Raw genomic sequence first — 22148 nt, forward strand, 5'->3', positions numbered from 1 at the left:
TCGTCATCCCCGCCCTGAGAGTCAGGAGGCACTCAGTCTATTGGGGTGCTTCTTCCTTTCTCCCTTGTGATGACGATGGAATCCTGGCTCTAGTGAAATAAATTGGAAAGATAAATTAAAAACAAATTTTAAAGGAAATTTAGTAACAAGTTAAGGAACTTGTTCCTGAAGAGAGAGGGACATGATCCTGCCTGTGCGTTGGGATGGTAACTCTGGAGGCCATGGGGAAGGCAGATGGAAAGGGGAGATGCCAGAAGCAAGGACAAGAGTGAAAGGCACTGGTACTTGGCAGAGCGGAGGAACACCAGAGACCTAACCCAGGCAGTGACAGCAAGGATGAAGAAGGGGAAACTGAGGGGAAATACACTTGCAAGGTGGAAGTAACAGAACTAAATTAGTTTGTCAATTGACTTTAAAGGTTTATTACTGTCTTGTTGTTTCCATTTTTTTGTTGTTTTGTGTTCTGCCCTTTTATAAAAGGAGGATATTCTTAAGGAAATTTGATAGGCATGTCTTATTTCTTTTTTCCACTATCTACATCCAAACAGCACAGCACAGAGATGGCATGAGACGTAGAGCTGGCCAAGCGGAATGAGGAGAGACTTGAAAGGTAGCAGAGTGGGGCTCAGATCTTACCTTTTACTTCCTGGTTCTTTCACCTTGCCAGCTCTCCATTCTCTGAGTACAATATGGATCATAATATTTAATTTTAGGGTTGTTTTAAGAATCAGAGAGACAATGTGTGTGGGTGTGTATGCACGCACATATACACTTACAGAAACAGGCATTCAGTAAATAGTAATTGTTACTAGTATTTTCACACTAGTTTTATTCAAATATGAATAATGAATGCTAAGATAACATTATGAAAGTTCTTTGCTTCCATACAAAGTTGGTTTTGAGATGAGACTTTCAAAAGGCTCTTCCTAAAGGGCCCACTCCCCCCTTTAAGAAGGAGCAGTTATTAGGTTCAATTCTCTAAAAAAATTATTTTGAAGGTTTATTTTATTCTGAGAGATGTTCAGTGAGAGTCATTTGCAAGTAAATATCTTAAAAAATTCCAGGAGAAAAACTACTCTAAAAATGTGAGATTCTTATATAGTAATTTATTATTCTAGCTTCATAAACCTAGTACATTTTCTCCTCAATCTATCCTGCTAAGTTCACATCGTCTTACTAAAGGCTACCACATTTCAAGCAATATAGATGCTAAATAAGTAAGTTAACTGAAATGTACATCTACGTTAAGTGTTCAGTAAGATCCTGATTAACAATATTGTTCAGTGGGTAGATCAAAGGGTTTAGAGGGCCTAAGTTGGACTGATAAAGGAGAAAATCAATGTTATTTGACCACTCAATCTTCCAAATACACAATGAAATTAAAAATTAAGGGTGATTCCTTTGACTTTTGAGAAACATTTGAGAAGGTCTCTTCTAACATTTGTAAACAAGCAAGTTTCTTCAGATAGCACATGGCATGGCTATAAATTCTAGAGCCCATCAATGGGATTGTCCTGTTGTCACTAAAAAGTCCCAACATTAAAGAGTGGCTCATGTGCCCTCCACTTTGAGATGGAGAAAATTGGGTTTTCTTTAGGATCTTCCTCTAACCTCCTCCAAAGAAGGCAACCTTTGAAGGGCACAGCAATTTGTCTTACCTCGAGGAAAAAATCTCCAGACTATGGTTTCATTTCCAAAGCAGACCTGTGCTGAATGATGGATTTAGTGTTAACTTGGAAATGAACTACCCTGAAGCAGTAACTTAGGATCTATATTCTCTTTGAAATGTCTACCTTGTTGGGTGTTTTCCTCCTGTTTGATTGTATTAAATACACAGCATTAAAAAACAGTATGAACTTCACAACGTGTTGGGAGGGAAAAAAACTTTGACACAGTCAAAACTCCTTCAGTGTGGATTTTTTTACGAGACATGGATTTAAGTCTATCTTAGAAAGAAAGCAGAAAGATGAGCCGGTTTACTACCAATAAACTTACTAAGACAATCGGGATTTTCAATATAAATCAAGGAAAATGGTTTGAAAACCTACAGGTCATCTGAAAAACACTTCGTTCTCCCAATAGTGTGCTGAGTGGAAAATCTCGTCTGTGCTGCCCTTTATCCCCATGTAAAGCAGAGTCATTGACATTTTAACGTAAAATCCAAGAACTATTTCAATTCTGCTTAAGATTTTACAAGTCCTCTGGGATCTAGAAAATCGAAGGCAAACTTTATTTAAAGTCAGGTTGAATTAAATAGAGTTTCTTTTAAATAAATTATCATGCCTAAGAAAATAAGTTTAACTATAAAATGAATAGAGTTGTATATTGTTTTAATAGTCCTTCAGCTTACAGCTTGTTAACACAGGATAAGGAATTAAAGCAGCTTCTTACTTGACCTTTTTTTCTTGAGGAACATTAGCCCTGAGCTAACATCTGCTGCCAATCCTCCTCTTTTTGCTGAGGAAGACTGGCCCTGAGCTAACATCTGTGCCCATCTTCCTCTATTTTATGTGGGATGCCTGCCACAGCATGGCTTGACAAGTGATATGTAGGTCTGCACCTGGGATCCGAACCGGTGAACCCCGGGCTGCTGAAGCAGAACATGCGAACTTAACTGCTGTGCTACCAGGCCAGGCACCCCCCCCCCCTTTCTTTTTTGCTGAGCAAGACTGCCCTGAGTTAACATCCACTGCCAATCTTCCTCTATTTTTTTGTATATGGGGCACCTCCACAGCGTGGTGGCTGGTGAGCCGAGTAGGTCCATGCTTGGGATCCAAACTCGCAAACCCCAGGCCTCCAAAGTGGAGTGCATGGAACTTTAATCACACAGCCACCAGGCCAGGCCCAATGTTTTGTTTTAATCTACTGTTTACCATAGGAGATATGTATATCAGCCTCATGCTTTGACAATTTTTGCAATTTTGCAACAATCGTGAGAATGGTAGATATAGAAATGTTTTCTTCACCTATACTCATAAAATTGGGAGTCATCTTGCTGAGGAACAATTTGTCAATATCTATTTCAAGTTCATCGAGCAAACATCGTACAAGCATTACTTTGGGTCAGACAACACTGTACTACCACATAAGGAGAATACAAGCAAAACTACCAAAAGCATTGGGGAAAAATGACTACTTTCCTCTAAGTGCAGATGTCAACTGCCATGAGCATTCTATTGCAACGTCATTATGCTAAAATTAGATTTCTAAAGAAACTTTTGGAAGGATTTCTATCAAAATATGATAAATATCTACCCTCTCTGACCTCTCTGCAGAATACGGATTTGTTGAAATGGCCATAGGCAATGTTAATTCACAGGAAAAGAAAATGACTTACAAGAAGATAAGACTTGATAACCTAATTGCAAAAGTACTGGAGGAAAAAAAAATAAAGCGAGAGATGCAGTGGGCGCTTCCTGTACGTGACAGACGTGACCCCCAGAGAGCTGGAGGTAACTCAAATCAGGCTTCAAGCTCAACTCACAGGAGGGTGTTGAATAAATTCCCCTCCCTACAACCTTCTCCCCCTTTCCAGGCTGAAGATAAACTACCCTACAAAGGCAAAACGCAGAGCCACATTAGCCCAGATTACTGAGTTGATTAGTTGATAAAATTAAACAATGCAAATCTTCTTGGCCTGAATATTTCTGCATAGATTATACAATGGGCCTGGATCTGATTTCAGTCCTCAGCATCAGACAGTGCCTCTAGGTTGTTACTTCTCACACATACCTAAATAGTAAGATTTTAGTGACCAAAGGGCAGGGCCAAATTTCTCACTGATCTTCTCATGGTCAACAAATCTATGTTGGAAGTATCTATGTAGGTGAGCTAGGTAATACTAACTGCAAAAGATTTTACATATAGCGGCTGGTCTGGTAGCGTAGTGATTAAGTTCATGCACTCTGCTTCAGCGACCTGGGATTTGCAGGTTCGGATCCCAGGCACGGACACAGCACTGCTTGTCAAGCCATGCTGTGGCAGCATCCCACATAAAATAGAGGAAGATTAGCACAAAAAGAAAAAAAGATTTTACATATAATTTTTTAAAGAGACCAAAAAAGCTATTTTCCCTTTGTTTTAAAGGGAAAAAAAAGGTCACATACATTTTTAAGCTCCCTAGATTGACCCTGTACTAGAAACAGATCAATCGAATTATAGGAGGCAGCTCTCCACTGTCCTGAGGACAGCACTCAGTTTCTCCCTTACTTTCCTCTCTTTACTCACTCTCTGTTGCCCTGAAGCTGCCATGACAACTTCCTTCTTCCAAAGCACTGCTGCTTTTTCCCCTGATTTCTTGTAGTGGTTCTACATCAACATCTGCACGTTTCTCTAGGGAGAGAAAGCTTTCCTGGTTTACATTCTCCCTCTAATAGTCCTGCCTTAACATCCCAGGGCACAGCAGAGAAGGGAAGGGCAGAGATGGCACCTTGTTTGAGCCTTTCCTGAAACCCTGCCCCAGCAGCTGCTTCTGTGAAGGCATCAGCAGCAGCCTTTGATTTCCGTTGACCTCATCCCAGGACTATAATTGTCCTATGATGCAGGATAAGAAATTCAAGAAATCAAGAAAAAAAACTGTTTAACTAAGTGTGGTGATGGATGTTAGCTAGACTTATTATGGTGATCATTTCACAATACATATATCAAATCATTACGTCACACACCAGAAACATATAATGTTATATATCAATTATATCTCAATAAAAAAAGAAAATTGAAGAAGTCAATTAGAGAGTGCTTGTAAACAAAGTGGTATAAAGCATGTGAATACACAACCTTCATTTCTAGATTCTTCCCTAAGATTGTCTTCAAAGGAATCCTGTCTCTTTTGTTGACTGATTTTACTTTTCTTGTTGTGGGAGACAATTACTAGCTGCTATGAACTAAAGTTCCTGATGAAGACTCTCTGCCTTTCTATATGCCTAGTAAGTTAAGAGATGACCACACATCTCTAGTAATATAGGCAGACCCAACTTTTAATACCTTGCCTAATGGATTTGCCCAAGAGAGTAACTCCAAATGCTTTAAATTGGTGTCTATCAAACTGAAGGACGCACATCCCTCAGGGAATAGACATGACAATGATGGCCACATAAAGTCAATGAGTAAATACTGTAGATATTTAGGAAAAAAACATTTTTTGAGTCAAGTAAACAGTTATATCATGGGACAGAATACAAACTTTCGTTAATTTTTAGGATAAAGCTTAAAAATTCAAATAAATGTTGGAGCCAGTCTGGTGGCATAGCGGTTAAGTTCGTGTGCTCTGCTTTGGCGGCCCGGGGTTCACCAGTTCAGATCCCAGGCGCAGACCTAAGTACCACTTGGCAAGCCATGCTGTGGTAGGTGTCCCACATATAACATGGAGGAAGATGGGCATGGATCTTAGCTCAGGGCCAACTTCCTCAGCAAAAAGAGGAGGATTGGCAGCAGATGTTAGCTCAGGGCTGATCTTCCTCACCAAAAAAAAAAAATTTTAAATAAATGTTGAGCTTACTGCAGATGACTTTTGCTATGGTACCGAGGCCCCAAAAGGCCTGCCTCTCTCCTCCCACCTTTGAAGCTAAGTGGCAAAACTTCCAAATAATTGCCTTAAATAATTACATAGATCTCTCTAAGGTTTCTACCTCTGTCTACATACAAGTCATGACTCTATTACACATCTATGCAGCACGAAACAAACTAGGAAGACAAACCATAAGAGACAAACAACAAAATGATGGGAATTATACATATATTATTTTGTACTCAGATTTGCTCTTAATTCTGAAAGTAGTAATTGTGTCCCTACTAATTCCAAGCTTAGGCTTGGCAACCTGGGATGAGTAAAGATGAATAGTTAGCTCTTACTGCAATGTCTTAAAATTCTGGTACAGGCATGCTTTACAGCTAATATCAAATCTTTCAAGAGATTAATCTGGCCCACTATATATAATTTTGCACTTGCTATTCCCTCTGCCTGGAACACTCTTCCCTTCAGTTCTCTACACTGCCGATTCTTTCTCACCCCTCCAATTCAGCTCTTCAGAGAAGCCTTTCCTAACCATCCCACCTAAAGTAGCCCCTCTACAAATATGTTATCATCCTATTCATTTCCTTCAAAGTGATTACCACAATTTGCAGTTACCCTGGAATTATTTACTCTTTTATTTATCATTCATGTGCCTCCTCCCAAGAGAACAAGCCAGAACCTTGTCTGTCTTATTTATTGCCACATTCCCAACTCTACTGAATGCCACTCAACAAATATTTTTGAATGAAAATACTGCTGCATAGTATTTAGAAATTAAAAAACAGGCGTTTCTCACAGACTTTCAAAACTCTAAAAACTCAAACTAGGAAGCTGTTATAATCTGGCTCTCTTTTCCTATAAAGCTAAAAAGAAACAGAGGCTCAGGGACTCCTCCCAAATTCTTTTAGATTCACGAGTCAGGGGCGGAGCTAGGACCAGTCTTTCATTTCTGTCTCCCACTCCAGGGAGCTTTCCAAACCAAGCTGTTGTTTCTTCTACTCTCACTTTATTAGTCCTACAGGATGTATAAACAGTGTTGAACACACATGAAAACCAACTGTTCACTTCTTTTAAAACCCATAAACCGCCTTCTTTTTTTTTTTTTTTAGCACTCCACATGCTAAGGAGGCTGACCTGCGTGCCACGTACAGAAGAAGAGATGGAATCCCATTACAATCCGATCCTGTTCCACAGCACGGCCTGCGAGCCTCGCCTCTGCTGCTGACGTGGCCAGAGCAGCCACCGTATTCACTACATAAGGTCATAAAAGGTATTTTCAATCAGGAGAAGTAAATGCCCTAGGCACTGACATCTCACACATCTAATAAATTAACTAACTTAACTAAGACAGACTTTAGTAGTTATGCCTATTTTCCTCAAAGAGGTCAAATTTAAACTCAAGAGACCAAGGAAAAAAATCCCACAAAAAGAGAAAGGCCATATAAGTAAGTACCATCACAGTAACAAGTCATAAATCCACTAGAAACTCCTAGAGAAGGACGTGGCCTGCTGATCAGGAATCAGACCTATTTGGCAAGCTCACAGGTAGCAGGTAACTAAGCCAACATGTCTGACGAGAAAACATTTCTCCCTAAAAGAAACGGCAATCTTATTGAACAGCTTCTTTCTAACCTCCTGGAATATCTGAGTATCCTGTGGTGACTGGTCAAGGTTCTTCCCGCCAGGCAGCTGGACCCCACTGTTCAGAGTCCCCAGGCTTGAAGTCACGGCTCAAAATTCACTTTTGTCAAGATCCACGGACCAATTAACCCAGGTCACTCTCTAACCCTCCAATGCAATGGCTGGCTCGTCTTCTCTGGGCCAGGACATTTGTATTATTTTGAAGTTAGCTGTTTCTTCATGTGTATTTGTCCATCTAGCCTAGCATTTTCAAATGTCAAGTGACTGAGGGCCAGGACCCTTCAGGTCTGCTAACACAAGCCCTAGCACTGGTCTCTATTTTCCAACTAAACTGACACAGAGTCTTGCCCCTGGACATGACAATGCTGAAATAAAAGTCATACTTTGCAGAGCATGTTTTACTGTGATTAGATTTCTCAATCATAAAAATGAGGCCCCAAATTACTGGTGCCATATAACACTGGCAAAACTGTCTGTGTGCATTCATACCATAATGCTATTAATTCTGTATTTTTAAAAAAGAACATGAAATTAGTTTTAAAATTAAGCAAGATGATAGTACTCAAATAATACAAATCCAGAAATGGATAAATTTTTAATCCCATTAGTTACAAAATTTAGAATATTTAGCCAAACATGAGACAAATCTTATTAGGATTCAGTGGATAACATTATAGTATCTTTAAAAACTGTGCCAAATGTATACATGAACCAATATTAGGAAATAGGTAAATCACTAAATATTTTATCTATCCCCAAGAAATAGTGCCCTATTTAGTTGAGAAGACTTATGATTAAAACTAAGGCAGATGCAGGTAATTGCAATCCTATGCACAAGTTTCTAAAAAAAATAATAAATTTGGTTATACATTCCAAATAGTCACAAAACTCAAACAGTGTGCATCGTCGACAAGTGCATGGCTAGACCACTCACATAAATTTTTTTAAGGTAGTCAAAATGAAGCTATGTGCTCAATACTTTGTAGCAAAATCAGTGGTATCCCCACCTCTAAACAAGAAGGCTTTTTTATTAAGTTATCTTATCCTTTATATAAATTAACAAAAACTTATTTCTAAATAGCATTTAATATAACCTAATACATCCTCTGAAAAGTTTTTCTACTCACACATTATTAGCACATGGGTTTCAAGTGTACTGATTACCACAAAAACAACCTCATACTTCATTCAAGCTACCGCTGAGAGGAATTTAGACAAGAGCGTAAAAGAAGTTGTCATTTAAACAGACATTTAAAATAGCATGTTAAAAATTAACACAATGCTGAACTTAGTAAAAGTGCATTATTTTGTTATAGCAAAATTCTCTTTAATAGTTGTGTTAATGTGCTACTCTGGAAATGCTGACAATACCAAGAACATGGTATATGGTCAAAAATCGTTTGTTAAAAATGACCTTGACCCAAAACGGGCTCACGGTTAGTAGGGCTTTGGTCTAAGCAAGAAGATAACATCGCACTACCGTGCTGCATATATATAAAGTGAAGTCAAGCCACATGTGGCTAAAACAGTGACCAGCTTCCACAGTGTTTATTCTACTGTTTCAGGAAAGCACAACCTTCAGCTCCACCAAAAATGGTAGGAAAGGGCGAGTGCACAGACCTTTTAAGACTTGTGTATGAATATATTAGTAGAAGGGTATATGTGTTTGGCATTTTCTCAGGTATGAAAAATAGACTAATGTAAGTCAGCATCTCCATTTGAGCTATCAATTAACGTAGAAGCAAAAGGAAGGCTGAGAGAAAATGAGACAACTTTGAGAAACGTGAATCCAGAAGGGGAGCAGTTATTGCTGAAATGAAGTATTATAAAATGTCTACCTTTTCTCATTAGTTGTATCCTGCAAATTGCTTACCCAAATCAGACTATCAAGATTATAGATCCTGCTTAAAAATTTGTAAATCCCTACATGATTTCTTCTCCGAAAATGAATTTATCAACATAAACTAACCAGAAACTTCCCTTTTTTTTGGTTTTCTGACATGGCAAAATTTTTATTAGACAGTTAATTAAACGTTTTAATGAAAATAGGGAACCACAAAATTATCCCAAAACTAGTAATGTGAAGGCATTCTTACTCTTTATAAAAATTATTATGGAACTTAATGTAACATATGTAAGCAGGTATTTAATTTTACTAAAGTGATTTGTCTTGACAATAGTTCACATTATGATTTTAGTTAATATGGAAGGTCAATAGTGCATATATATCTTTATATGTGATATATTTATACATAAAACATACATATACTCAAAAAAAATACCCACACAAACAAAATGATGACAACTATGTCAAGTATATCCAATTTGGAAAGAAGAAAAGACTAAACAAAAACAAAATTATTAATTATGTGAGGATAGGAGTCATGGGGCTGTTTTTCTTCATTCTTTTATAACATTATCATTGCTTTTAAAACTAAAATATATTTATTTTGGTTTGGTTATACATATAAAACCACTACATGATTTAGAGATATTAAATAATGCTAAAATATAATTCCTAGATAAAACCACTATGTAGTTTAAAAATTCACATAAGTACAAAATCCACATACCTGAGCCAACCTCTTTTTCCTCTTCTTCAATGTTGTTTTTGATGCTATCATACTCCTCATCAATGGTCTGGTTACCACGCATCTGAGATAAGATTCTACGGGCCTTCTGAGTCTGTCCTTTCTGAATAAGCCATCGAGGGCTTTCAGGTAAAAAGAGAAAGCCGAAAAACTGTATAACTGCTGGAATTGCTGCAAGTCCCAACATGTACCTGCAATAAGAAATCCACATATTATTGTAAAATTTGGTCTTATTAGCACTGAGTATGAATGAAAGGTTTGTGTTCAGCACACTGGGAATAATATCAACGTTAAATTAATCAGAATGATTTTCTTGTTATTATATGTGTATGTGTTTGTCACCAGAAAAAAAGGATATTTTTAGGCTGTAGTGAAAAACTGAAAAGTGAGAAAAATTTGATTCTTCTCTCTCTCTCACACATAAATTACAATGAAAAAGAATGGGCAAAAGTCACAATAATTATGTATATGTATCCTGAACCAAATACATCATGCAAAACACCAAATCACCATCCCTATCTATGTAACATAATTCTGTATTTTACAATACAAAATGAGGCTAAAACAAAACTCTCCAATATCTGTTTAAAAGATACACTTTTCATTAAAATAAATGCCCAAATTGACTTCTTTACAGCTATTTATGCTCTGTGAGTGATTAGTCATGATTTCATTTTGCCATCGAGCATCACGTTCACCCTCATTAACTGAGAAGTAGAAGCCCTTGGCAGAAAAAAGGTGGAGCTGGAAGCAAATAATCGTTATTAAAGTAATAGAAATACGAAAAAGCTGCCATATTGTTTTTAAGTTATTTGTCGTCTTCTTTAAATGTCTATTCTTAATGGCTGGCAAAATTCCAAACAGTAAATAAGCATATTATTTTAAATCCATCAAAGAAATAACAAAAACAGCAACATAAGTATAGTAATATCAAGGATCTCTCCAAATTATTCTGACCACTGGACTGATCTCCTAACATCTTTAGGCCTCGATCTTTTTGAACCAAGAGGTTAGATCAGATAAATTTTAAGGTTTCTTTCAAATGGAAACTTCTCTGAATCAAGGACACCTGGATGTTTTCTGTTGATTCAGGTCCCTGGGTATGTCCCATGGTTGATTCACGGTGGCAGAGCTTGAAGGCCAATTCCAATCATAGGACAACCCATACTCACTGGGATTCATAAATTGACCAGAAGCCACCGGACTCAATACACTTTTCAAAGCTTTTCTAACTTTTAAGCTATGTTAAACCTAAAGTATAGCAGCCTTGAAGGCATCAGAGACATACCATGAAATACGCCTATTATTTTTCAGGCAATTCCATTTTAATTCTGAAAAGAGTAAAAAAAATTTAAAAATACAATTTGTCATGTGAGTGTTAAGAATACCTCCTACTCTAAACAGTAGCTAAAACTACACAAAGAAACAGAAAAATTAAGATTTAGAAAGTAAACAAAGTGTTTATGAATGACGGACTAAATGAATCACTCGGCCTACAGTATTAGAAGAAATCTTATCAGAAGTGTTTTACACTTTAATCCATGGGCTGTAATAATTACACCAATAATTAATCACTCCTTCCTCTGCTCACCTACAGAACACAGTGTATTAAGCTTCATTTTTGTCACCGTACCTTGTATTATAATAAATTATTTACCTGTCCCACTTGATTGCATATTTAACTTTATATTCGGCACAGCAGCTAATAAAGTATCTTGCACACCACAGGCACTTAGTAAATGTTTTATGAAATTATACAAAAGCAGGTATATATTTAAACTTTCTGTATTAAGTAAACAGAAAATAACTGTGCTTTACACTCATCCAGCAAAGTTTTACGCAGCAACTCTCCTGGATCATTTAACTCTGCAGACTTACTTGCACAGTAATTCCTTCCAACGAAACCATTCATTGTTCTGGATATAAACAGACCTTCTCTTCTGAGGACGACCACTCATCTGAAGACTTCTGAAGAGCCTAGAGAGGTCAGTTCACACAAATGCCTATCTCTGGGCTTTTCCTCTTAAGGTGTTAACTTGTATAACCAAATCTGTTATTTAAATGTATGTTTTATTGTTGTAAAAGAACGAAATTTCTCTTCAGTTGTGTTCTCTCCTAAAGAAAGGTTATCCTGTATTACCAATTATTTGAAAGAAAAGCGATAAAAAGGTAGGCACAAAATATACCAGATTAGGAAATAAATAAGAAAAGCTGTAAAGATGAAAGCCATTATGTTTCATTTCTCTACACCTTTCATGATCTTTCCTTCTGGTCTCCAAACCCCCTTGGTGATGAATTAAGATTAAAGGGCTGCACAGCAGACTTCAAAGACACACTTGAAATGAATATAGAAACTGAATAATTTTCAGGCCCAAAGATGCTCATATAATACTTTGCACTTTACTACTCACTATTTAATCCCAGAACACAATGTTTCTAAAAACTGAAAGAAAAAAGAAAAGGGAAAAGACAAAAAGAAAAAAAAAATGCAGACAGACATAGCCTGTGCTTCTTAAACTAGCTACGTAAGAAAATACTTTTGCCCTCCAGCCGTTGAAATCTCTAAGCCCCAAGAGTCTAGGTCTGAAATTTACAATTCAATGCCCTAATACTAGAGTGTGGAAAAGGAATTTGTACCTTGTTGCCAACTTTAAGGCTATTAAACCTTGTTTCCAGAGACTAGTGAAGATAAAACATGTTTTATACATTTATATGGTACCATTTCTAAAAGTAAAACAAAGAAGCTTATTTTACTATCTTTTAATTACCTTTCATGATAACAAAATTGTGATAGGAATAAATTTTCATGGCTTTGTAGAAACCAAATACACAAGATCAGGAGTAGCTGTGGTTGATGATGGAGACAGCACAGGAACAGAACTGGGTTGTGCTTCAGCTCTGGGCACACAAACCACAAAACCCTGGTGAAGTTATTTAACGTTTTAACGCACAGGTGACTGTCTGTTTCACAGAGCTGCTGGGAGAATTAAGTGAAATCATTCTGCCAGTACCTAGCACTGAGAGGATGCTCAGTAAAAACCTGTTCTCACCTCCCTGACTCCCTCCCCCATTAAACAACTCATGGCAACTTGTCTATCCTGGCTGTATCATCCACCCAAGCTTTCAGGACGTAGAACTAACCAATTTCTTTCTTGAGGAAAAACCGTTCCTCTGATGATGTGCAGAATGGAGAACAGGAAGGATAAATACAAGGTTATTTTATTGTGGTACTGATGAAAATTTTCTCATAAGACTAAAAGAGCAGGAACTTTATAGGCTTAGTTAAGGGACTCACCATCAGTCCTCTAAATCCAAGGAAATGAGGAACCAGATAAATGACAAAGAGTACACTGATATGACAAAGAATATACTGATAGACCATGGCAGGCAATGCCCAAACAAACACGCAGTCCCCTATTGATAGAAGAGATCTCATTATTATAAGTTAAATCAAGGGTACTAAACCCGGGCTTCACATTAGAATCACCCAGGGGGCTTTTAAAACACACCAGTGTCCAGGCCTTACTCATCCCCAGGGATTTTGATTAATTGGTCCGGGCTCAGGCCCAGGGACTTCTATTTCATTAAAAGCTCCCCAGGTGGTGTTAATGTGCAGTCAAAGCTGAGAACCACTAATCTAAGGGTTTTAAAAACCCAGGGGGTGAAAGCGAACAACAGGCACCCAAGGTCCACACCTTAAGGCAAAAGCCATTTATTTTCTGGAGGCAAGACAGCACACCAGGCTGACAGAAAGGCAAAGTACACTGACTTAAACAAAAATGCCAAGCTTGCATGAGTTCTAAAAATCTTCAGAATCTTTCGTTGGCATCATGATCACTCCCTGAAAGATACCTTTTTACCCTTTCTAAACTGAAGTTAACAAATGAGCTATCTTCTAGTCTGACTAGCAGTACCAGCACCTGTCTATCACAAAACTAAGGAGGGGCCCTCAAACGATGAGCAATGCTTTCAGATGGTGTGGCTGAGCCAGCTAACACAGGAGACAAGCCCAGCTACTCCACTCAGGTTAAGCCTTCTTCCCAGGGCCAAAAACTGAAGCTCTGTGAATCTAAGCTCCTGTATTCCTGGGTGCCAGCCCTCCCCACTGTGGGTGAGCAGACCTGCAGCTGCGGCTGCCATCACAAGAATCCAAACAGCTCCTTTACTGAACGGAACATTCACCATCATTCTTGTTTTAAAAGAATCATATTGCTCTCACTTATGAAACTAAAGACATGTACCTTTAATACATGGCCATTTAAGATAGAAAATTTTGCAGTTCATAATCGCCCCTTTCTCTGAACTGATAACACGGATATCTGATAAATACGGTCAACTGATAACATGATAAGCATGTTACTTATTCTCTAGTAGTTCCACAAGGGTGACGATTATGTTCCAAATACATGAAAAGCTACTTGAATGTACAAACTCAGCTTGGACACGGACTCATTTAACAACAATAACAGCAACAGTAATAGCTAATACGCAGCACCAGTTACTATGTGCCAAGCTCTGTTCAAAGGGCTTAAGAGACCTCAACTCATTTACCTTCAAAACAACCCTAGGAGGTGGGTACCATTATTATCCCCATTTTCAGGACAAATAAATGTGGCACAAAAAAGGCACAGAACTAGTATGCCGTGGAACCAGGATTAAAACCTAGGCAATGTGGCTCCTATAGTAAATGTTTATTGTGAGTCAAGCTATAACAAATGTTTAATGATTAGTTGATCATTAATTCTGCAGAATTCATAAAAGGAAACACTAATTTACCTTAGTCTCCTGTTTAAAGACTTTTGAAGATCCCTTTAAAAGTTTTATTGTTCACATCTCTGTTAGACGCAGAAAAGCAGAGTGGCAGAAACAGGGCAAAGGGGCTTGCTGGGGGCTTTCGCTCCCAAGTGTGCCGAGCACAGTACTGACTCAGAAACGCCCGCTGGCTGGGGAACTGCAAGCTGGATTTAAAACACAGGCATGCCAGTGGCAAAAGGAATATCCTGTTATTCTCTTGGCACGAGAATGTTACTGCGAAAATAGCTGACAATTAGTTAAAAGAAAATACCTCATTTGTAAGGGTAAACTTGTACTGCTTGCTTTAAACACTGTGCCCAATTGAATTTTTATTTCATTTTTCTTTAACATACACAGGTAAATGTTTTGGGGAGGAAAAATATAGGTAACAAGAAAATAAAGAGTTTAAAAGATGATTGGGAGCAAAAGAATTTGACTTGAGATTTAATCCCTTTAAAATATATTATATAATGGACACGACAGATATAAAGTGGCTTTTCTCCACACTTTGGTTTTCAATCTCTAAAGGCCACCACCCCAAACTCTCCCCTTCCAAAAGGAATTGTGCAGGAGTGAGGAACTGTAGTCTGTATCCACATTCTGTTGATTTCTCTTCTCCTCTCTGTTCTTTTCCCTCAAATTCCCAAATGATGTGAAAAGGTTGCTAGTGCCTTACAATGGAAGAGCGTTGTGATTTATGGTTTTAATTGTAAGTCAAGCTATAACAGAAAAATTACCATGGCTAAGGGAACATATTGTAATATGTTACATTTAAAACAAATTGTATGCAACTGTGTTTATTGCTCTTGAGGCACTGAATGCTACTAAGGGAAGATGCTTTTCACTCTGAGAAGCACAGTAAGGGTTTCTGAGACACTGCAGTCACTTAGCCAAATTATTCTCCTAATAGGCCATGAGGATTTTAAGGGACAATTAAAAATCATCTCCTTACTTGCCTTCCAACCTCATGTTGTCAAACATATACATTTTCAAACCAAATCTCCACCTTACATTTTTCCAGTCACAGAGAATCTTGCTATTTTTCTAAACACTAAGATTAGCTCAGTGACAGTCTCTGAAACTTTGAGTACAATGAGGGTTTTTAGCAATATTCCCTAGTAATATCCAAAACTGTCTTACAATAAACTGAAAAAAATCAAACGAAAAAACTGTATTTGTAATTCCAATAGTTTTATTTCCATCCTCTGCCTTCTAGCTTGCATTCTATTTATATTTACTTGCTATCGATTTACATCTCATGTCCATGTTAGCCCATTTTAATAGCTCAAATAAGTTAGAGGAATATCATAAATATTAAGATGCTATGCCTTACTCTTTAAGACTCTACAGTTTCAAATTGGCATCCTTCCACATATAACTATGAAATAAACTCTAAACTCGTTTTTTTTCCTTGAAACGGTTCACTGAAAACAAAAGGGTTAGCAGTTAGAACTAGTCAATTATTTGAAAATGTTACCTAATGAAGATTTACTGTGTTTGCTTGGAAGGCTAAGGCTGCATTTCTTGTGATCTCTCTGAGCTATTATTCAGCTGTTTACCCAGCAAACATCGCCTGAATCTATGTTAAGGGCCAGGCTCTAAGCCAATCATTGAGCATCAGGAGTAAACTTAATCAGAGACAATGCAGTGCTGTGTAAATCTGAAAATATCCCCCAAAGCTGGAACTTTCCAACGATATTTACCATTATACCTTATTTAGAGTAGTGAAACATTTTCCCCTTAAAAAGGCATAATCCAATGCCTTCAAACCACATTCAAGAACACTGCTCCTTCAGCCCTACATCTAGAGCTACCCGACTTCATTGCTCAACATTCTTAAGTATATAAGTATATGAAAAAACTCAAAATCCATAAGAAATAATCACACAAGTGATGCATTTACTAAAAGATCTCTATTCTTGGATTTACAAAAGAAATGATCATCATCCTATATAAATTACAAGATATATACGTGATAGTCACCAAACATAAATTATGATTTATGTAATATGTTTCTACTTAACGCAAAAGTTTTAGATGTAAAAAGATAACACTGAATTTAGCCACCTGCTATAGTTAGAACTCACTTGATAACATATTTTTCAGTTTTAGTTCATGACTCAACTCCATTTTAGCGGATAAGAAATTAAAATAATAAAAACTGCCAAATTGAGACCCCAGGCTGATAAGCTAATCTTCCTCTGCCATCAAGGACCATGTACATGATGTACCAATACACCTGATAAACTGATGACAGGTAGAGAGTAAACATGAGACCATGACTGGAGGTACATAAGAAAAAAAAAAATCAATGGGTCACAATTGGAATCTTTCAAGTAAAAAGTAGCTGATATATGATCAGCAAAGGAGCAACTTTTGTGTTTCCTGGTGAATGATTATGTGTAAACTGTTAAAAAAAAAAGTAATTGCCAAATATGTAAACGTAAGAAAATATTAATTCTATCCACGTAGCGAGGTGAAAACCCCTCAAAGTAATTTGGTATCAGTATATGAGGTAAGTGATTTGGCCAAGCTTATTTAGAGTGTTGTGATTATAGTAGAAGAAGCAAGATTACTTGCTTTGACATAATAACGTGATATTTTTTAAACAAATGAATATATTTTGCACAGACATTAGGTAGACAGTTTTAAACTACATGGGAAAATATACTGACTTGCACAAAATTCACAGCGCTAGTACTGAAAACAATGCACACACAGCCATGGCTACACACATATCCTTTTTTTCAAACTGAGAATCTTCCATTTGCAAAGCTCTAGGCTAGGGATTATGGTAGCAGACATCCCTTGCTTCAAGAAGCTTATACTCTAGTAATTATCAAAGAAAACAGGATCACTCATTTAATTGCTATGATTGAGGTTTAGGTAGTGTAGGAGTAAGGAGAAAAGTTATTTCAACAGAAGCTATTAGAAAAATTAACACAAATTATTCAATGGGCAATGCAGAAAAGGAATATAATGGAGGCAGCCAACATAAGTTCAGATTAACTTTTTTTTTTAGGTAAAATTTGCATACAGTAAAATTAAGAGATCCAAGGTATACTATTCTATGAGTTTTGAGAAATATACATATCCTTGTAACTATGATCTCAATCAAGACACAAAATATTTCTGCCATTCCAGAAAGATCCCTTATACCCCTCTCTTTCCAGTCAATTGCCACGGCCATAGACAATCAATGACTGAATTTCTGTCCCCACAGATTATCTTGCATGTTGATGAACTTCATAGGGAATGGTGGAGACTTTACTCTTCTGTGTCTTGCTTCTTTAAATCACAATGTTTTTGAGATTCATCCACGTTGTTGCTCCATGAATGTCACTGATTTTATCTATTCTTATCAGACTGTCCTAATTACTTTAGCTTTACAGTAAGTCCTGAAATCGGACAGTGAGTCCTCCAACTTTGTTCTTCAAGGAGGTTTCAGCAATTCTAGGTCCTTTGCTTTTCTGTAAAAAGTTTGGAATCAACTTGTCCATGTGAATGAATAGGAAGTGGTGATAGCAGACATCTTTGCATTGCAACTGATCATAAAGGAAAGCATTCAGGCTTTCAACATTGAGTATAAAGTTGGTTGCAGGTTTTTTTGTAGGTGTGCTTTATTGAAGTGAGAGTGCTTTTCTATTCTAGTTTGCTGAAAGGTTTCACCACAAATGAATACTGTTCTGTAAAATGTTTTCTCTGCATAGACTGAAATGATGGTATAGGTTTTCCTCCTTTGAATAATTTCAACATGGTGACCTGCATGAATTAATTTTCTTATGCTAAACCAACCTGACTTTCCTGTGAAAACTGACTTGGTCCTGATTTATTATCCTTTTATACATTTCTGGGTTTGATTTTACTAACATTTTGTTAAGGACACTGTGAGTCTGTGTCCAGAATTTTCTTTTAACAATTTAAGCCATAATACTAGTGTTATGCTGGCCACACAAACCCAGCTGGGAAGTATTCTTTCTACCTCTATTTTCTTAAAGCTTTTGTTTCAGTTTGGACCCACTTCTTCCTTAAATGTGTTATAGAATTCACCAGTAGAACCATCTGGACCTCGAGTTTGTTTTGCAGATAGGTTACTACTACTAATTCAATTTATTTAATAAGTATTCCCTATACTTATTGCTTATAATATTCAGATTTTCCATTTTTTGGTAAGTTGTGATTTTCACACAACATGCCCATTCCATCTAAGTTATCAAATTTATTGGCAGAAAGTTGTTCATTATCTTGAGTTGCCCTCATTATCTTTATAATGTCAATAGGAATGATTTGCTCTCTTTTACTTCTGATATTGATAATTTATACTTTATCTTTTTTTCTTAACCAGTTTAATCAGTAATAATCAGTTTATCAGTTTTATTAATCTTTTGAGGATGCTCAACATCACTAATCCTCAAGGAAATGCAAATCAAAACCACAAAGACATATCACCTCATTAGAATAGTTAATATCAAAAAGACAAGAAATAACAAGTGCTGGCGAGGATGTGGAGAAAACAGAACCCAAGTACGCTATCACTGGGAATGTAAACTGGTGCAGCCAAGACACGGAAGCAACCTAAGTGTCCATCGATGGATGAACGGATAAAGCAAATGTAGTATATACTCACAATGGAATATCATTCAGCTATAAAAATGAATGAAATCTTGCCATTTGTGACAACGTGGATGGACCTTGAGGGCATTATGCTAAATGAAGTAAGTCAGGCAGAAAAAGATAAATACATATGATCACATTTATACATGGAATTAAAAAAAAAAAACCAAGCTCACAGATGAAGAGAACAGACTGGTGGTTGCCAGAGATGAAGGGTGGGGTGTGGGGAAAATGGGTGAAGGGAGTCAAAAGTACAAACTTCCATTTATAAAATAAGTAAGTCATAGGGTGTAATGTACAGCATGGTGACTATAGTTAATACTGTATATTACATATTTGAAAGCTGCTAAGAGAGTAAATCTTAAAAGTTCTCAGCACAAGGAAAAAAATTTTCCAACTATGTATGGTTCTGAAGGATGTTAACTACACTTATTGTGGTGATCATTTTTCAATATATACAAATACTGAATCATGTTGTAGATCTGAAAGTAATATAATGTTACACATCAATTATACCTCAATAAAAAAATATATATTTACTCATCTTTTCAAAGAACCAACATTGTTTTTTTCCTTTTGTCTATTATATTCGCTTATGTTCTTTATTATTTAATCTCTTCTGTTTTCTTTGGGTTTAATACACTCATATTTCTCTCTTTTTTTTTAAAGATTCTATTTTTTTCCTTTTTCTCCCCAAAGCCCCCCGGCACATAGTTGTATATTCTTCATTGTGGGTCCTTCTAGTTGTGGCATGTGGGACGCTGCCTCAGCGTGGTTTGATGAGCAGTGCCATGTCCGCACCCAGGATTCGAACCAACGAAACACTGGGCCGCCTGCAGTGGAGCGCGCGAACTTAACCACTCGGCCACGGGGCAAGCCCCATATTTCTTGAGCTTTTTAACATGAAACTTAGATCATTTGACTTTTCCTCTTCTCTAATACAATCACTTTAGCCATATATTTTCCTCTAAGCACTGCTGAAGCTGCATTTCACAAATTTTGATATATTGTATTTTCTTTCAGTTCAAAACTATTTTCTAATTTTTCTTCTGATTTCTCCTCAGACCCATGAGTTATTTAGAACACAATGTTTTAACTTCCAAATATTTGAAGCTTTTCTGGCCATCTTATTGTTATTGATATCTAATTTAATTCTGCTGTGATCAGAGGACATATTCTGTAAGATTTCATTTCTTAAATTTATTAACATTTATTTTATGGCTGATGATATGGTCAGTTTTAGAGACTGCCTGATTTGAACTTGAAAAAGAATGTATATACTGTAGCTTCTGGGTATAGTAGTCCACAAATGTCAATTATGACAAGGCAGTTAATAGTGTTGTGCAGTTTTTCTACAATCTTACTTATTTTTTGTCTAGTTGTCCTACCAGTTGCAAGGAAAGAGAGTTAAAAATTCTCCAATATGAGCTTGTATTTGTCTATTACATCTGTTACTTCTACTAATTTACTTTGTGGAAAAAAATACATAAAATAAAATTTACCATTTTAATCCCTTTTTTTTTTTTTTTTTTGGTGAAGAAGATTAATCCTGAGCTAACATCCACCACCAATTCTCCTCTTTTTGCTGAGGAAGATTAGCCCAGAGCTAACATCTGTGCCCATCTTCCTCTATTTTATATATGGGATGACTGCCACAGCGTAGCTTGATAAGCAGTGCGTACGTCCATACCTGGGATCCGAACCTGCAAACCCCAGGCCACTGAAGCACAGCAGTGTGAACTTAACCACTATGCCACTGGGCCAGCCCATTTTAATCATTTTTAAGCATGCAAATCTGTAGCATTTAGTACATTTACACTGTTGCGCAACCACCATCTGCTAATTTTGTTTATGCATTCTGAAGATCTCTTCTAAGGTAAACTACACATTTATCATTATTATTTCTGATGAACTGGCTCTTTTATCACTATGAAATGTCCCTCCTTATCTGTGGTAATACCGCTTGTCTTGAAGTCTACTTTGTGTGATTATTAATACAGCCACACCAGCTTTCTTATCCTTACTGTTTGCATAGTATAGTTTTTCTCATTCTTTTGCTTTTAACCTACAGCATTATACTTAAAAGTTTGCTGCTTTTACACAATACAGATATATGTGTCATGCATCTTGTGCACAATGACAATTAGTTAGATTTAATGTGATTGTTGCTATAATTGGCTTTTAAGTCTACCATTTTGCTATGTGGTTTCTATTTGTCCCATCTGTTATTTATTCCATGTTCTTCTTGCTTGCTTTTATTCAGCTTATCCAAATATTTTAACTACTCTATTTTAATTCTTATAACAGCTTCTTAGCTGTATCTTTTTATAATATATTCCAGTGGTTGTTCCTGGAATAAAAACACTCATCTTTACTACCTAGAGATAATACTGTAATTCTTCACTAACATGATAATTCCCATTTACTGCCCCCAACCTTTTTGCTATTGTCATCATATACTTTACAGCTACATACATTATAAATTTCACACCACGTTTAAATGTAAACAGTTATGTATCTTCCGAAAAGCTTGTGAGAGGAAAAAAACAAAGTCCTTTCTATTTAGCCTCCTATTTATGACAGCTACCGCTCTTCTTCCTTATTGTAGATAAACTTTTAACTAGCGTCACTTCCCTTCAGCATGAAGAATTTCCTTTAGCATTTCTTACAACGCAGGAGGTTGGGTGGTGAGAAATTCCCTTAATTTTAGTTTATCTGAAAATGTTTTTATTTTGCCTATATTTTTGAAAGTTATTCTCCTACTAGGATACATTTTTCTTTCATTATTTTAAAGATGACATTTCTTGTCTCCTGACCTCCACTGTTTCTAATGTAAAGTCAGTCATCCTTTGTATTGCTGTTCTCCTTCATGTAATGTGTCTTTTTTCTTTGGATCCTAATTTTCTCTGTATCTTTCATTTTCAGCTGTTTGATTATGATATGCCTGGGTATGCTCATCTTTGTATTTATCCTATTTGGGATTTTCTGCACTTCTT

The 22148-nt window shown here is 36.7% G+C and overlaps 1 protein-coding gene across 1 annotated transcript in view; it reads right to left on the reverse strand.

Moving 5' to 3' along the window:
* Positions 1-22148, reverse strand: part of SLC2A13 (solute carrier family 2 member 13) — a 260339-nt gene that overhangs the window by 181709 nt on the left and 56482 nt on the right. The window contains exon 3 of the mRNA XM_070619405.1: positions 9727-9935. Within this exon, the coding sequence (XP_070475506.1) occupies positions 9727-9935 (209 nt within the window). The remainder of the gene's footprint in view (positions 1-9726; positions 9936-22148) is intronic.

The sequence above is a fragment of the Equus przewalskii genome, chromosome 5 (assembly GCF_037783145.1).
Source record: "Equus przewalskii isolate Varuska chromosome 5, EquPr2, whole genome shotgun sequence".
Taxonomy (NCBI): Eukaryota; Metazoa; Chordata; class Mammalia; order Perissodactyla; family Equidae; genus Equus; species Equus przewalskii.